We start from the raw sequence: 16421 nt of genomic DNA, 5'->3' as shown, positions 1-16421 counted from the left end.
GTGCTTATTCCCCTCCTGTGGACTCGGGTGGCATCATCCCCAGTGGGAGACTCTTTTGATCTGTTCCTGACCCCAGTGGCTGTGCCTAGCTGAGTTTGCCTCTGCAGAGGGGATGGCTGGCTGCACCCAACCTGAAAGTATAGCACACACCTCCAGGGGGAGTTACAGTTGGAGACTCTGGCAGAGAATAAGTGGTTTGGTTCTGTGGTAAGGGCCACTTTTCCGTTACCTCTGTTCTCCTGACCCTGGTTGTCCTGCCCTACCAAATTCACAACTTGTAGAAATGTCCATGGGTCACCTGAACCAACTCTATAGTCTTTCTTTGGTGGGCTCTGGAGGAAGACCAGACAACCTCAGGTGGAGGCAGAATAGCTGAGAGGTGGAGGCAAACTTCAGGGAGCCTTGGACATTTTACATATCTGCTCCAGTTCTAAGCTGGAGGAAGCTGACCCTCATATATGGAACAGCCCATCTCATGCAGAACTAGGCCCAGTAGACCCAGCCACAAACAGTGAAGACTGTGGAAGCTCCAAACAGGTAGCCCAAGGTCAGTTGTATGTAATGTCTGAAATGACTTGTACCTGAATTGCACCCAAGTGGATCTAGACTAAGAGAACCAGAGGTAGGCTTCAGACCACACCAGAGGTCAACCCAACTAGCCACACAAGGGATAGACCCAAAGGGGGATTCCAGCAGGGACCAGACCCTGCAGGGAACAACTCCACTTCAGATGGTGATCATGGTTTATCCTTATAGTCAACCAACCTGAATGGTTAATTCCACCCACAACAGGGCCAAAAGCATTCAAGATACAACTACAAAAGGAGGGTGTACATAACTCATAAGAAACATTATTGGAACCCTGAGCTTAGGCAATCTGTAAGAGTGTGCCACTGAGCTCAACAAAACACTCTTATCATAAACTATCAAAACAAGTTAACACATCTACCTAATACACAAAGACAAAATGGGGAGACAAAGAAATAAGCCCCAAATGAAAAAACAAACAAACAGGAGAAATACCCAGAACAGGAATTAAATGAAACGGAAGCAACCAAAATACCAGATGCAGAGTTTAAACTAATGGTTATAAGGATGCTTGAGGACATTAGTAGAATGGATGATGTCAGTGAAAACTTAAAGAGATAGTGAGCATTAAAAACAACATAGAAACCATAAGAAAGAACCAGTCAGAAATAAAAATACAATATCTGGAATGAAGAATGCACTAGAAGGAATCAGCATCAAGTTAGATGAAGCAGAGAATCAAAGCAGCAAATTACAGGACAAGATGCAGTAATCACCCAAGTGGAGTATCAGAGTGAAAAATAATTTTAAAAAGTGAAGAAAGTCTAAGGGAACTTTGGGACAATATCAAGCATAACAACATCCTTACCTTATCATTGAGGTACCAGAAGGAGAAGAGAGTGAGCAAGGGATCAAGAACCTCTTTGGAAAAATAAAAACTTCTCTAACCTGGTCAAGGAAAATGTCTCACAAGTTCAGGAAGCACAGAGTCCCAATCAAGATAAGCTCAAAGAGGCCTACACCCAGACACATCATAATTAAGGCTGAGGTTAAAGAGAAAAAGAGCATCTTCAAAGCAACAAGGGAAAAGCAATTAGTTACCTTCAAAGTAGCTCTCATAAGGCTGTCAGCTGATTTCTCAATAGAAACACTTCAGGCCAAATGGGATTGGCATAAAATATTCAGTGATTAAAAGCAAGGATCTACAACCAAGACTACCTTCCTAGCAAGGCTATCATTTAAATTTGAAGGCAAAATAGTTTCCAAGATAAAACAAAGCTACACAAGAAAGTTCATTACTACCAAACCAATACTGCAAGAAATGTCAAAGGGTAGTCTTTAAGAAGAAGAAAAATCGAGAGAAAGGAACATTGGTATAAAGAATAAAATCACAATAATTAGCTCCTATAAATAATAATCTTATTTTTAAAAGTATACCAATAATAACCTTAAGTATAAACACATTAAATCCTCCAATGAAAAGAATCAGGGCAGCTGAATGGATAAGAAAGCATGGCCCATATACATTTCGTCTACAAGAAACCTGTATCAAAACAAAAGATACACACAGGTGGAAAGTGAGGGGACCAGAAAATAATATTCCATTCCAATGGAAATTAAGAAAAAGCTGGGGTAGCAATACTTATATCTGACAAAAGAGACTTTAAGACTAAGGCCATAACAAGACACAAAGAAAGTCATAACATAGTACTAAAGGTATCAATCCAACAAAACGATATAACTTTTGTAAATATATATGCACCCAACATAGGAACACCTGAATATATGGAGAAAATCTTGGTGGACTTTAAGGGAGAAATGGACAACAATACATAGTATGGGATTTTAATACCTCGCTGTCATCAATGTACAGATCTTCCAATAGAAGAAATCAACAAGGCAACAGTGACCTTAAATGACACACCAGACTGATGTTTACAGAACATTTCATTCCAAACCAGCGGAATATACAGTCTTCTCAAGTGCATATGGGACATTCTCAAAGACAGATTGCAATTCAGGACAAAATAAATTAGCAAATTCAAGATGACTGAAATATCGAGCATCTTCTTGGACGATAATGATATGAGAGTAGAAACCAACTAAAAAAACCTCAAAAATATTCTAAGATATGAAGGCTACATAGCATGTTGTTAAACAGTGAATGGACTAACAATAAGATTAAGAAGAAATAAAAAGTTACATGGAAACAAATGAAGATGAACACACAACAATCCAAAATGTATGGGACACAGCAAAAGCAGCCCTGAGAGGGAAATTCATAGCATTACAGGCCTAACTCAAAAAGCAAGAAAAACTCAAATAAACAATCTAACCCTATACCTAAAAGAACTAGAAAAAGAACAACAAAAAAGCCCAGGGTAAGTAGAAGGAAGGAAATAATAAAGAGGAGAGAGAAAATAAATGACATAGAGGATTAAAAAATACTGTCAAAAATCCATGAAATCAAGAGCTGATTTTTGGAGAGATAAACAAAATTGATGAATGTTTAACCAGACTCATCAGGAAGAAAATAGAGAGGACCCAAATAATTAAAATCAGAAATGAAAGTGAAGAAGTAATACACCAAAGAAATACAAAGAATTATAAGAAAAATACTGTCAACAAATATATGCCAACAAATTGGACAAGTTGGGTGAAATGGGTAAATTCCTAGAGACATACAATCTTTCAAACTGAATCAGGAAAAATCAGGAAACCTGAAGAGATCCATAACAACTAATGTTATAGAAGCAGTGATCCAAAAAATTCCCAGCAAACAAAATCCTGGTCCAGATATCTCCACAGATGAATTTTACCAGACATTCGAAGAAGAATGAATACCTCTCCTTCTCAAATAATTTCAAAAATTCAAGAGGAGGGAAGATTTCCAAGCTCTTTTTACAGGGCAGCAAGATCCCAAGAACAAAACCAGATAAAGGTACTACAAACAAAGAAAACTAGAGGCCTATATCCTTGGTGAACATCGATGCTAAAATTCTCAACAAAATATTAGCAAAGCAGACCCAGCAATACAATAAAAAGATCACACACCATGATCAAGTGAGATTTATTCCAGGGCTGCAAGGTTGATATACTATCTACAAATCAATAAACATGATACATCCCTGGCTGGTGTAGCTCAGTGGATTGAGCATGGGCTGTGAACCAAAGGGTCGCCAGTTTGATTTCCAGTCAGGGCACATGCCTGGGCTGCAGGCCAGGCCCCCAGTGAAGGCCCTATGAGAGGCACCCACACATGGATGTTTCTCTAACTCTCTTTCTCCTTCCTTTTCCCTCTCTCTAAAAATAAATGAATACAAAAATTTTAAAGAACCAGTTTTAAAAAATAAAATAATACATTACATAAACCAAAATGAAGGATAAAAATGGTGTGATCATATCAATAGATGCAGGAAAAGCATTTGAGAAAAATCCAACAACTTTTTATGACAAAAACTCAAAAAATGTGAATAAGGCCATATATGAAAAACACACAGCCAATGTGATACTTAATGGGCATACTACTCAGCCATAAAAGATGGAATATTGCCACTTGTGCTGACATGGATGAACCCTGAGGATATTGTGCTATGTGACATAAGTCAGTTGTATGTAGACTATAAAAAGACAAAAAAATAAACAAAATTCATAAGATAGTATACAATTTCAAACAAAAACAAAATGACCAGAGGAAATAAACACAAAATGAAACTAAACAAAATTCATCATTGGCTCTGTCCTCTTTCCCCCTCTTTCTCCTTATGAGTTATTTAAGACAGATTGGCACCTAAGTCAAGGTCAGACAGGCTAGATGTTTTACTGTCTGTTCCCATCTTCCGATTCTTTGCTTTCTGCACCTAATTAGTGCCGGAATGTTCCATGAGTCTTTAGGAAGTCTGCAGAGGTAAGTGGGTCCAGGAAGGCCTCTGGAATTGGCAGTTTAGCTTTTTCAAAGTTCTTCCTGTTCCTCTCAGTGTCCTTCCTTAGCTAGAGAGATGCAAGTAGCTGTCACGCACACCCTGGTGGAATAAGTCTCTTGGGCTCAAATGGAGCTGAAGGAGCAAGTCAGCCAAGGGGGTGAATGCCTAGAAAAACTTTGTGGGAAGGCCTGAGCCAAAGTGGCATATTCTGAACAGTGCGCATATATTTTCTCCTTGAACATTACACAGAATCCATGTGTACTTGTGACCCAGAGCCTTACTTCTCAGATAGACCTTAGGAATCCCCTGCTAAGTATTGCAGGCTGAAAAATTCACAGAAGCTATTTCTATAGTCCAGGAAGGAGGTAGACAAGATGAGGGATCAGGGGAATAAGGACAGGGATTTTGCCAAAAATCCTAACTACTATGTGTCTTGACTAATTTTTAAATCTCTCTCTCTCTCTCTCTCTCTCTCTCTCTCTCTCTTTCTCTCATAGCTTGGGGGAGAGAGAGGCAGCAGAAATAACAGGACTCTTCTTTCCGTCACTCAAAGAGTTACTAAAGAGTTACTCTGTTTTATGACTAATTTTGCCTTGCATATACATACCATATGGTCTTTATCATGTCATCTATTTTTAAATTTTATAACATGTTTATGTATTTTTTATTTTCCTCATCAAATAATGATGTTTCTTTAGAAACATACTGCTTTAGCAAAATTATTTTTAACCTTGAAAATGCTAAGCAAAATATGCAACATTATCTTTTTTTATGACACTTTAAGTGCATGTTTTACTTTAAATTTTATTTTCCCATTACAGTTTACATTCACTATTATTTTATATTAGTTTCTGATGTATAGCATAGTGGTTAGACAATCATGCTTTAAAAAATGATCCTTGGATATTTCCACTCATTTACTGATGGGCACTGGTTTGTTTCCATATGTTGGCTATTGTAAATGATGCTGCCATGAACACACGGGTGCTTACATTCTTTCAAATTTGTGTTTTAGATGTCTTTGAATATATATTTAGAAGCAGGATTGTTGTATCATAAAGCAGTTTCACTTTTAGTTTTTGAGGAAATTCCATACTGTTTTCCACAGTGGCTACATCAGTCTGCACTCCCAACAACAGTGCACTAGGGTTCCCTTTTCTCTACAACCTTGCCAGCACTTGTTGTTTGTTGATTTATTAACGATGGCCATTTTTACACGTGTGAGGTGATATCTCATTGTGGTTTTAATTTGCATCTCTCCAATGGCTAGTGATGCAGAGCATCTTTTCATGTGTCTATTGGCCATCTGTATGTCCTCTTTGGAGTAGTGTCTATTCAGGTTCCAGCTTTGGAGTTAGACAGCTCTGAGTCAGTCCTATCTCTGTGACTAGCTGTATGGCCTTTGTCAATCCATTGATCTGTGTGAGCTTGTTTTCTTTGTCTTAAATGTGGATAACTCTAACAGCCTAATGGAATTTGAAGGATTAAACAAGATAATAAATGTAAAGCCTTATCACAGAGCTTTGGCACATCGTAGCTGCACCACAAATGTCACTGGTCTCTAAGAATGAAAGTATAATACATGGAGCTTTGTGCAGATTTGGAGTCTGACAGAATTCTGCTGCACTGGTTCCTAGCTGTGTGGCTTTGGGCATGATTTTAACAGAGAGTGCCAGCCTTCCTTTTCTTTGAAATAAGGAAAACAATATATATTTCTTAGGGTCGCTATGAGGATTGAGTGAGTTACTGCATTGAAATACCTGGCGTAGAGTAAACCCCAATAAGCAGCAACCTCTTTTAGTAGGAACAAAGTGTCTAGTAAACTACAGGCTGACATCCCACAAAGGTTGCTTCCCTTCTCTCTTCAGAAAGCAGTCCTAGGCTGTCAGGTAGTTTGAGTTGTCTGCCATTTGAGCCCTGTTCAATCTGAATTTTTTCCAGATCTAAATACAAAGCTTTCCAAATATACTTATAAAAATAAATCTCCCCACCCACCCCTGCAGTACACATAATGAGACACAATTAGCTGACTTCTTGATTGGACTCATGGGGTTCAGGCTTGCAGAAAGCATTGCTGCTGGCATCTTTCCTATGGTTCTTTGCACACTCAAATTATATTTATTACCATTCTAGCCTCACTCAATAAGGTTACTATTTGAAGCTGACTGAAGAAAGTGGGTGGGCTTTCTCCAAGTTCACTGGTCTGTGGAACCTTGAAACAACTTGCCCCAACTTAGTTATGTTTGATTTCAAAAACAGCTGCAGCCTGGATTAGTTTAAGCAATCGCTGGTGGCTTTCTGGGCTACTAAGTTCCCACCATGATGGTGGTTAGCTTACCCAACCATATTGAGGGATATAAATATGACATCTATTTGGAATAATTATGTAGGAACTAGCCTTCTGAGTCATTTGGGGCCCTCTTGACATGTTTGTGATTCAGGGGATGATATAACAATGGTGGGAAATGGGACACTTGTCACTCCCATGTGGCTGTGACTGCATTTAAAACAATGGACCCCCGTGGTTGTGAAAAGAGTAGGTATTTGGTCTTGACCTTCCACTGTCTGCCTGGAGCTCTAGAAGCCATGTGCAGGAAAGCCAAGAACTCCCAGCAATAAGGGACCTTTGTGCCACTATTCTTATACAAGCAGTGTGTTATTCACTACCTGGCATAGTATGTAACACCCAAGAGGCACTCACAAAATAGTTATTGAATGGCTTAACAGTGCTGTAGACTCAAACAGCCACAAAAATCAGTGCTGAAAGAGAAACAGTAACTACTTAGACTCCATCCACCCCCAGTCTGGAAGATTGGGTAACTGAAGTCTGAGAGAGAAAGAGACTGACTCAAGGTCACAGTTGCCTAAACATACCTGCCCAAACATTCCAACACAGATATGCCTGCAAATGTGTTTATAGTAAAGGGACTTACAATTATGATCGACAGAAGATATCCCTTGTCCTAGAATTTTCAATCAGTGCTTATATGAATGTTTGGTAAATGTTCCAGAGCCCTGAAAGGTGACACTAGACCTGCCAGGCTTAATTCTCTGCCTTTGTACTTTGTCCAGCCTGATGTTTTATGTCACCTATCCATACATTCTCTCATTCTCACATATATTTTTTCTTCAGCCATAGGCAAATCAACCATAGGCAACCATAGGCAAATCCTCTTAATTACTCCCACAATCCCTTTGAAAGGGAGGGGGGTCAATGATCCCATGCAGAATTGAAAGACAAAGACTCCAACCATGTTTTTGACATGTCAGTCATATGTCTCTTCATTCCCGAGTCCTTAATACTGAAGCCAAGATCACACTCCGTGAAGGGGCGGGGAGAAAGCTCTGAGATCATGGAAAATTAGGACAATACATGTTGATCGTAAAATTCATTTACCAGAGGAAATCCGGTGACTGTCCTCATTTTACTTGCTTCAAACAAAGGAAAGGGAGTAGGACAAGGAAATTGTGTGAAGGGGAGGTGGGACTTGTCTCTGGATGGAGCCAGGAATAGACCCTTCTATTGCTAGAAGTAGTCATTGTGAGGACCACGCTTTCAAGGGCAGTACCGCTCTCAGCCAGAGACACAGATTTATATAAGCTGCTCTTTTCCTAGAATTAGGGTGTTTCAGAGGCTGACAGCACTAACTTTCCAGTCTTCCCACTCATATCTAGACATACATGTTGAGCTTAGTGAAGTCGAAAACCCTTTTTGAGTTTGATGTGACAGCCCCAAGAAACAGAAAAGAAAGATGTTGTTGATCTTTGTCTAGAACTAACATTGGTCAGGCCTAGGAGGGGAAAAGTAGGAGAGAGTGGGAGAGAAGATGCAAGGCAAATTGCCAAGGGAGAATTAGTGGGCAACAGTTTGTATTTACAACCCCCAGAAAGAAAGCGTTAGTCAAGGACGAAAGAAGCCTGGTTAGCCTGTCCCCCATTTCACCATGCTGAAATTTTTTGCTGTGAAAGCCCTGGCTGGTGTAGCTCAGTGGATTGAGCATGGGCTGCGAATCAAAGAATCACCAATTTGATTCCAAGTCAGGGCATATGCCTGGGTTGTCTGCCCAGCTCCCAGTGGGGGCCATGTGAGAGGCAACCACACATTGCTGTTTCTCTCCTTCTCTTTCTCCTTCCCTTCCTCTCTCTCTGAAAATAAATAAATAAAATAAATAAAAGAAAATTTTTGCTGTGAATGCACTAAAGGCCTGTCAGTTAACTCTTCCATTTTCTGTGGAGAAATACAATTCAGGTCAGTTTTTTTGAGTGTCAGATATATATTTAAGAGTTCATAGCCGGGCCCTGGCTGGTGTAGCTCAGTGGATTGAGCGTGGGCCTGCGAACCAGACGATCGCGGTTCGATTCCCAGTCAGGGCACATGCTTGGGTTGCAGGCCCGTTTCCGGCAGGGGTCAGATCCCTGCAGGGGATGCACCAGAAGCAACCATACATTGATGTTTCCTTCCTCTCTCCTTCCCTTCCCCTCTAAAGAAAAATAAATAAAATATTAAAAAAAAAGAGTTCATAGCCCAGCACTTCTACTTACTAGCTATGTGACTTTCTGAAAGCTACTTAGCATTTTAACCTCTTTATCTGTAAATAGGGATAATCATAGTATCAGCCTCACAGGGAGAGGATTAAAGGAGTCTATTTGCATAAAGCACTTGGAACAATGCTTTACACCTAGCTCAATTAACTATTATTAGTATTTGTAGCATTGATGTTATTAGTAATACGTTCAATTAGAAAACTGGAGCAAGCAGTTGAACATATAGGTAGGGAACTTAGAAATGAGATTACTGTCCTGGCTGGTGTGACTCAGTGGATTGAGCATGGGCTGCAAACCAAAGGGTCCCCGGTTCAATTCCCAGTCAGGGCCCATGCCTGGGTTGTGGGCCAGGTCCCCAGTAGGGGGCATGTGAGAGGCAAGCACACATTGATGTTTCTCTTCCTCTCTTTCTCCCACCCTTCCCTTCTCTCTCAAAATAAATAAATAAAATCTTTTTTAAAAAATGAGATTCCTGCAAGTCAGGTAGAAACCTATTGTTGTCGATTTTCTTAGATCAAAATGGAAACAATAAATGTCACTGAAAGTTGTAAAAAAACCCTACTGTTAGCTTTTGTAATTAAGTTCAACATATAACTCTTGGGCACTGACCTTGCACCCAGGGTGCAGAGGTGAACCCATGGTACAGAGTCCCACCACTAGTAAGTTTCCAATCCAAAAGACTATTTTGAAATACACACCTTCTACCATTAGGGGTCTTAAGTTTACTTCTCTTCAACAGGGCTCTATTGTGCCTACTAGAGGTGAGATATTTAAAATAATCACAAGTAGGGCACAAGCACTTACCAATTGGGTCATGCTTTAGTGCAGATGTCTCCCTTGGGTCAGATATTAACTCTTGAGTTGCTGGGTCATGGGGGTGACATTGGGGAAGGGCCTATTCTTGGGGAGGGACCAGGGTGTTGGTCGAGGGGATAGGGCACTTAGGAAGTTGTGGGCAGCAGCTATTTATAAACTGATGTCGAAATATTTCAATATTCTAACCATTGGGATTCCTGTACTGGTAATACAGCCAAACTATCAGCCCTAGTGTGGGGCCTTAATCTCTGTCATTTTCTCCTCTTGTCCAGAAAAACCGAAGATCTATGAAAAGGATACAGATTTGAAACACATCGAGCCAATACTCCTCGGTAGTGAGAACACCCTTCGCTGTACAGCAAGTGGCCTGCCCATGCCCTCCTTCGTGTGGGCCTGGGAACCCTGCCGCCCGAAAGATGAGCTGTAAGTGACCTGCATGCCAAAGGACTCTACATGGTTTAGATCACAGGTGTCAAACACAAGGCCCACTGGCCAAATCCTGCCCTCCACCTTGTTTCGCCCCACCCAGCGCCTTGTTTCTACCTGGCAGTAGCACCGAGGTCTCACTTAACTGTCAAGGAGTAGTTACATTTGATACAGTCCCAAAGTTACATCCATCCCTTTGAAAGCAACTGTGAGGCTGATGTGGCCCCCAGTGAAAATCAGTTTGACACCCCTGGTCTAGACTCTTAGATTTACTGAGCTGTGCCAGGGCCTGGCAGTGTTAATGTCATACCAGGAGATTTTCTCTTCCATAGACTATGACAGGTGATAGGCCTAGAAAAATGGGCCCTGGGAAGCTAAAAGAAAAAGAAGATGAAAAATATTAACAGTGAAAGGACAGCAAACACACAGCTATTAACAACCACACCTAAAACAAAAGCAAACCAAGAGGACAGCTAGATCAGGTGTGGAACCATAGAAATGAAGAACACACAGAGGGTTAGAAACAGGGGAGTGGGAGGGGAAGAAGGGGGGAGAAGGCACAGAAAATAGCATAGATGGTAGGTAGAAAATAGATAGGGGGGAGGGCGAGAATAGTGGGGGAAATATAGAATCCAAAGAACTTGAGACACGTGGTTATAAACTAAGGGGGGCAGAATGGTGGGGGAGGGAGGGTGAGGGTGGAAGGGATTGAAGGGGGGGAATAGAACAACTGTAATGGTATAATCAATAAAATATATTTTAAAAAAAAGAGTTCGTACTCTAATAGCTGCCAAAGTCCAGGTTTTGTCCAGTTCCTTCCAAAGTCACAGCCTCAAATCAGAGGTAGAAACAACTATAATGGTTAACAGGCCTGGGAGATTTAGATTTAGATTGGGATTGAAGATTACAGTGGGAGAGGAACAGAACAGGGCAGGTTTCTAAGTATTTGTCATTGCATGGGAAAAAAATCAACAGTGAGCTTGGAAAGTGGACATGGTTCATCTGTTTGAGAACTGCCTTCATGATAAGCCTGATTAGGAAGGGTAACCCCACAATGGGAAAATCTGTTGGCAAATAGTGTTTTTAGATCATAGAACACTCATCTGGCCTCCTGTGATCCTGATGCAGAAGGTAAGACAAGAGTTCCTCTTCCCCAGTAATGAATGGAGATACAGAGGCTAAAGGAGAAAAAGAACCCACCTGCCACAACACAGAAGTTAATAGAGACATCACACTGACAGCCAGGCATCCTGACTCTTACCACTTAAGAGCTTCCAGTTATTAAAGCCCTACTGCATGCCTGGAACATATTAGATATTTTGATTTTTGCTTTCTGGCAATAAGCTCTATTTCAAAGTATCTCCTTCAGTGTCCTTGGGGACAATGAGTCACACATGGCCCCTGTAGGAATTAGGAAAAAAGAAAAGGAAAATTCAGAGAGGTGAAATGAATTGGCCCAGATCCCAGAGTAGGCAGCATTTAAGAAAACTTCATCAATGCTCACCCAGCTCCATCCACAAAACCTCCCTACAGGCTTGACACACATGACGAATTAACTCTGAAAGGGTGAGGAGGACAGTGTACTCAGGTTTCTGTTGTTGTCTGAGGATGACATATTAGCTGATTAGGGAAGTTCATCTTATTAACTCACTGTTGCACCATGCTGAAGGTTGAGTGTTACATCACGAGGTAATGAATGAGGCAGTGGCACTATCACTAGGGGATAAACTCTGAATGGGAACATCTAGGAAATCCAATTTGGAAGGCCCGGAGTTTTAGGATGTGGCCTTGGGTTGGAGGAGAATGTAGGGGCTATAGTTACCAGACCAAGAGCTGGATCTTCAAATAAAAGAGGCTCCAAGTCTGTGTCTCACAGGTGCTGTCCAGCCAGCTCTCATAAGCCAGCTCCACTCAATTGCTTCCAGCCTACACACAGGTCCTTAACGAAACATACTTATCTCTTCTCAATAGGCACCACAATAAGATTCTTGTGTGTGTGTGAATAATGGTGGTTCTATCTACTTACTATGGGACTGGCCTCCCTCCTTTCCTTCAATATTCTGTAATTTGTAAACCACTTACATTGTTCTCATTCAGCTAAGATGCAGCAAAGCCAGTTATAGTTTTTGTACCTTGCAATTTGGAAGAAGAGTGTGTAGGGAATACTTTTCCTGGGAAAATGTCTTTTCCAAATGCCTCTCCTAACAAAGTTTCTATTATGTAAACAATTACTGAGTACCTAATTTATTCTAGAAGCCACACTAGTCCATGTCTCTCACCTATATGAAAATTAAATAGGGCAAATATTAGGAGTATCATGAGCTTAGTTTCAGATTTAAATTTAGATTGTACATGAAGAACAAAAAAGGAGTATGATGAGGGCAGGATCTACCCTGAGTAAAAAAAAGACATATTTTGGCAAAGAAAGGGCTTTATAGGAAGAAATATTTAACATCAGACTTGAAGAATAAGGAGCCAGCCATGCGAACAATTATGCAACAGAAATATAATGCAAGCCAGCAGTCTGAGCCACATATGTAACTTTGAATTTTCTAGTAGCCACATTATGCAAACTAAAAAAATAAAATTGATATTTTAATATTAAATATTAAATTTAATATCAAATTTAATATAATATCTTTAATATTTCACCCAACATATCCAAAATATTGTCATTTCTTAAGCGATCAATATCAAATATCAGTGAGCTATTTTCAGTCTTTGTACATATTGTCTTTGAAATATTCTGTGTCTTCTATACTTAGGAAACATCTCAATTTGGAGTAGCCACACTTCAAGTGCTTATTAGAATGTCCAAATAAGTCCACAATATAACTAATATGAGTTCCATTTAACAGTTGGGGAAACTGAGTCTCATAAAAGAAGTGAGTTGCCAGAAGCCATACAAGCTAGCATTGCTTGGGTTGAATTGCAGTTTGGCTGAGTACCAGTCTGGCACCTCATGATTCCCTCTAGTAATCTGCTTTCCTGGATATCTTGGCACCCCAGAACTACTCTCACGAGCCTCTCCTCTTTGCTTAGGGTTCAGAGTAAAAGAGTTTATTCAGGAAAAGATACTAATAAAGTAGAACCTTATAGGGCTTCATATTCTGTATCAGCCTTGAAAAATGGGTATGGCTTAATAAGAATAATACTTATTCTCACGCTCATGGACTTCTGGACACACAGGCCTCCTTGCCCCTTTATTGTATCAGCCATGCTCCTAGCTCAGGACCTTTGCATTTGCTCTTCCTTCCACCTGTTATTGTCTTCCCCCCAAATTTTTATGGCTTACATTTGATTTCTTTTAGGACTCTGTTCAAATGTCACCTCCTCCAAGAGACCTTCCCTGACCATTTTGTCTTCTAAATTAGGTGACTTCTTACCCAGAATTCTCAGGGTGACTTATTTTCTTAGACTAGAAGATGTGCTATATTCAGTACTTCTTATGCTCCATACCCTTTCTATTGACTAGATTGTAAATGTAGCCTCACTCTTTCTCAGGTGTATGGAACGAGGCAAGCGGATCCATCTTTCCAATGAGACTCTGCAAAGCGATCTGCCTGTAGGCAACAGGATCCTGTCCATTGAGGACATGACAGTGACAAACGGAGGAAAGACAAAGGTAAACCTCTGGGAGTTGCTGTGGTATAAGTGACCTTACAAGCTGTGTATGAATGGGGCTTCTATTCAGACACTTGGTGTTAACATTCCAGGAATGCCCAAGATCTAGGGTCTGGTTGAAGACTGTTGACTGAAAGAAAATAAGCTTTAATAATGATGTCACTTTTGATTAATTTAATTTTTTATTTTTCAATTACAGTTGACATTCTTGTATTTTGTTAGTTTTAGGTGTACAGCACAGTGGTTAGACATGCACATAATTTATGAAGTAATACTGCTGATAAGTCTAGCATCCATTGGGCATCATGCACAGTTATTACAATATTATTGACTATATTCCCTATGCTGTACTTTACATTCTTGTGACTATTTGGTACCTCCAAATTTGTACTTCTTAATCCCTTCACCTTTTTCACTCAGCCCCTGAAGAACCCTTTCATCTGGCAACCCTCAGTTTGTTCTCTGTATCTAGGGGTCTTGTTTTGTTTTGTTTTGTTTTTTGTTTATTTTGCTATCAAATTCAGCATACAAGTGAAATTATACAGTAACTTGTCTTTCTCCATCTGACTTATTTGACTGAGCATAATACCTTCTAGGTCCACCAAGTTGTTGCAAATAGCAAGATTTCATTATTTTGTATTGCTGGTAACATTCAATTTTATGTACATACATACCACATCTTCTTTATCCATTTGTCTATTGATGGACACCAAGGTTGCTCTCCTATCTTGGCTATTGTAAGTCATGCTGCACTGAAGGTAGGGTTGTGTATATCATTTTGAATGAGCATTTTTGTTTTTTTCAGATAAATATACAGAAGTGAATGGCTGGGTCATATGCAGCTCTATTTTTAATTTTTTGAAGACTCACCATACTGCTTTCCACAGTGGCTGCACCAGTCTGCATTCCTACCAACAGTGCACTAGGGTTCCCCTTTCTGCCCATCATCTCCAGCACTTGCTGTTTGTTGATTTGTTTATGATGGCCATTCTCACCGGTGTGAGGTGATATGTCCTTGTGGTTTTAATTTGCATTTCCCCAATGATTAGTGCTGTTGAGCATGTTTTCACATGACCACCAGCCATCTGTATGTTTTATTTTGGAAAATGTCTATTCAGGTCATCTTTCCATTTTAAAATTTGTTTGAGTATTTTGGTGTTACATTTTATGTGTTCTCATATTTTGGATATAAACTCCTTTTTGGATGTATCATTTGCAAATACATTTTTCCACTCAGTAGGTTATCTTTTCATTTTGTGGATGGTTATCTTAGCTGTGTAAAAACACTTTAGTCTGATGTCCCATTTTTAAATTTTATTTCATTAGCCTTCACAAAGGAGACATATTCAAAAACATATTGCTAAGACTCAAAGAGTTTATTGCCTATATTTTCCTCTAAGTGTTTTATGGTTTCAGCTTTTTTTTTAGATTTTATTCATTTATCTTTAGAAGAGAAGGGAAGGGAAGGAGAGAGGAAAAGAAATATCAATGTATGGTTGCCTCTCGTGTGTCCCCCGCTGGGAACTGGCCTGCAACCCAGGCATGTGCCCTGACTGGGAATCAAACCGCTTTCTTTTGGTTCGCAGGCCCGCGCTCAATCCACTGAGCTATACCAGCCGGGGCAGGTTTCAGGTCTTAAATCCACTGTGCATTTATTTTTATATATGACATATGAATGTGGTCCAATTTCAGTTTTTGCATGTATCTCCTGCTTTTCCTGCACCACTTATTGAAGAACCTGGTCTTTACCCCATTGTATAACCTTGCCTCCTTTGTTATAGATTAAATGCTCACATAAGTGAGGATTGTATTTCTGCGCTCTCTCTATTCTGTTTCATTGATCTCTATGACCAATACTGCTTTGATGACTATAGCTTGTAATGCAGCTTGAAATTGGGGAGTGTGATACTTCCCACTTTGCTTTTTTCTCAAGATTGCATTGGCTATTCAAGACATTTTGTAATTTTATATAAATCTTATGATTAGTTGTTCTAGTTCTAGCATGTCTATTTTAATAGAGATTGTATTGAATCTATACTTCTTTAGGCTGTAAGAACATTTTAATGATATTAACTCTTCTGATCTATGAACATGGTATATCCTTCTCTTTATTTGTATGTTCTTCAATTTCTTGCTTTAGTGTGTTATAGTTTTCAGGGTATAGGTCTTTCTACTCTGTTTACATTTATTACTAGGTGAACAAAGGAGGAGAGAATGGGGCCATCTATAATACTGTCAACATTAAAAATGAAGTTAAAAAATAAAAAGTAGCCCTGGCTGGTGTAGCTCAGTGGATTGAGCGCGGGCCTGCAAACCAGAGGATGGCAGTTCAATTACCAGTCAGGACACATGCCTGGGTTGCAGGCCAGTTCCCAGCAGGGGACACATGAGAGGCAACTATACATTGATATTTCTCTCCCTCTCTCCTTCCCTTCCCCTCTAAAGATAAGTAAATAAAATCTTTAAAAAAATAAAAAGTATTACTAAGTAATTTATGTACTATGATGCTATTGCAAAAAGGATTTTTAAAGTGTCACCTTGTGATTATCCTTTTTTTTT

The 16421-nt window shown here is 39.8% G+C and overlaps 1 protein-coding gene across 1 annotated transcript in view; it reads left to right on the top strand.

Annotated features, from left to right (window-relative positions):
* LOC118986919 (vascular endothelial growth factor receptor kdr-like) overlaps window positions 1-16421 on the top strand; it is a 163915-nt gene that overhangs the window by 76859 nt on the left and 70635 nt on the right. Inside the window, exons 10-11 of the mRNA XM_037045971.1 lie at window positions 10085-10235; window positions 13743-13863. Coding sequence (XP_036901866.1) covers window positions 10085-10235; window positions 13743-13863 — 272 coding nt within the window. The remainder of the gene's footprint in view (window positions 1-10084; window positions 10236-13742; window positions 13864-16421) is intronic.

This window comes from Sturnira hondurensis, unplaced genomic scaffold (assembly GCF_014824575.4).
Source record: "Sturnira hondurensis isolate 20B ecotype Veracruz unplaced genomic scaffold, ASM1482457v3 Scaffold0004711, whole genome shotgun sequence".
Taxonomy (NCBI): Eukaryota; Metazoa; Chordata; class Mammalia; order Chiroptera; family Phyllostomidae; genus Sturnira; species Sturnira hondurensis.
The sequence above is the reverse complement of the archived record's forward strand: the minus strand, read 5'-3'. Positions and strand labels throughout refer to the sequence as shown.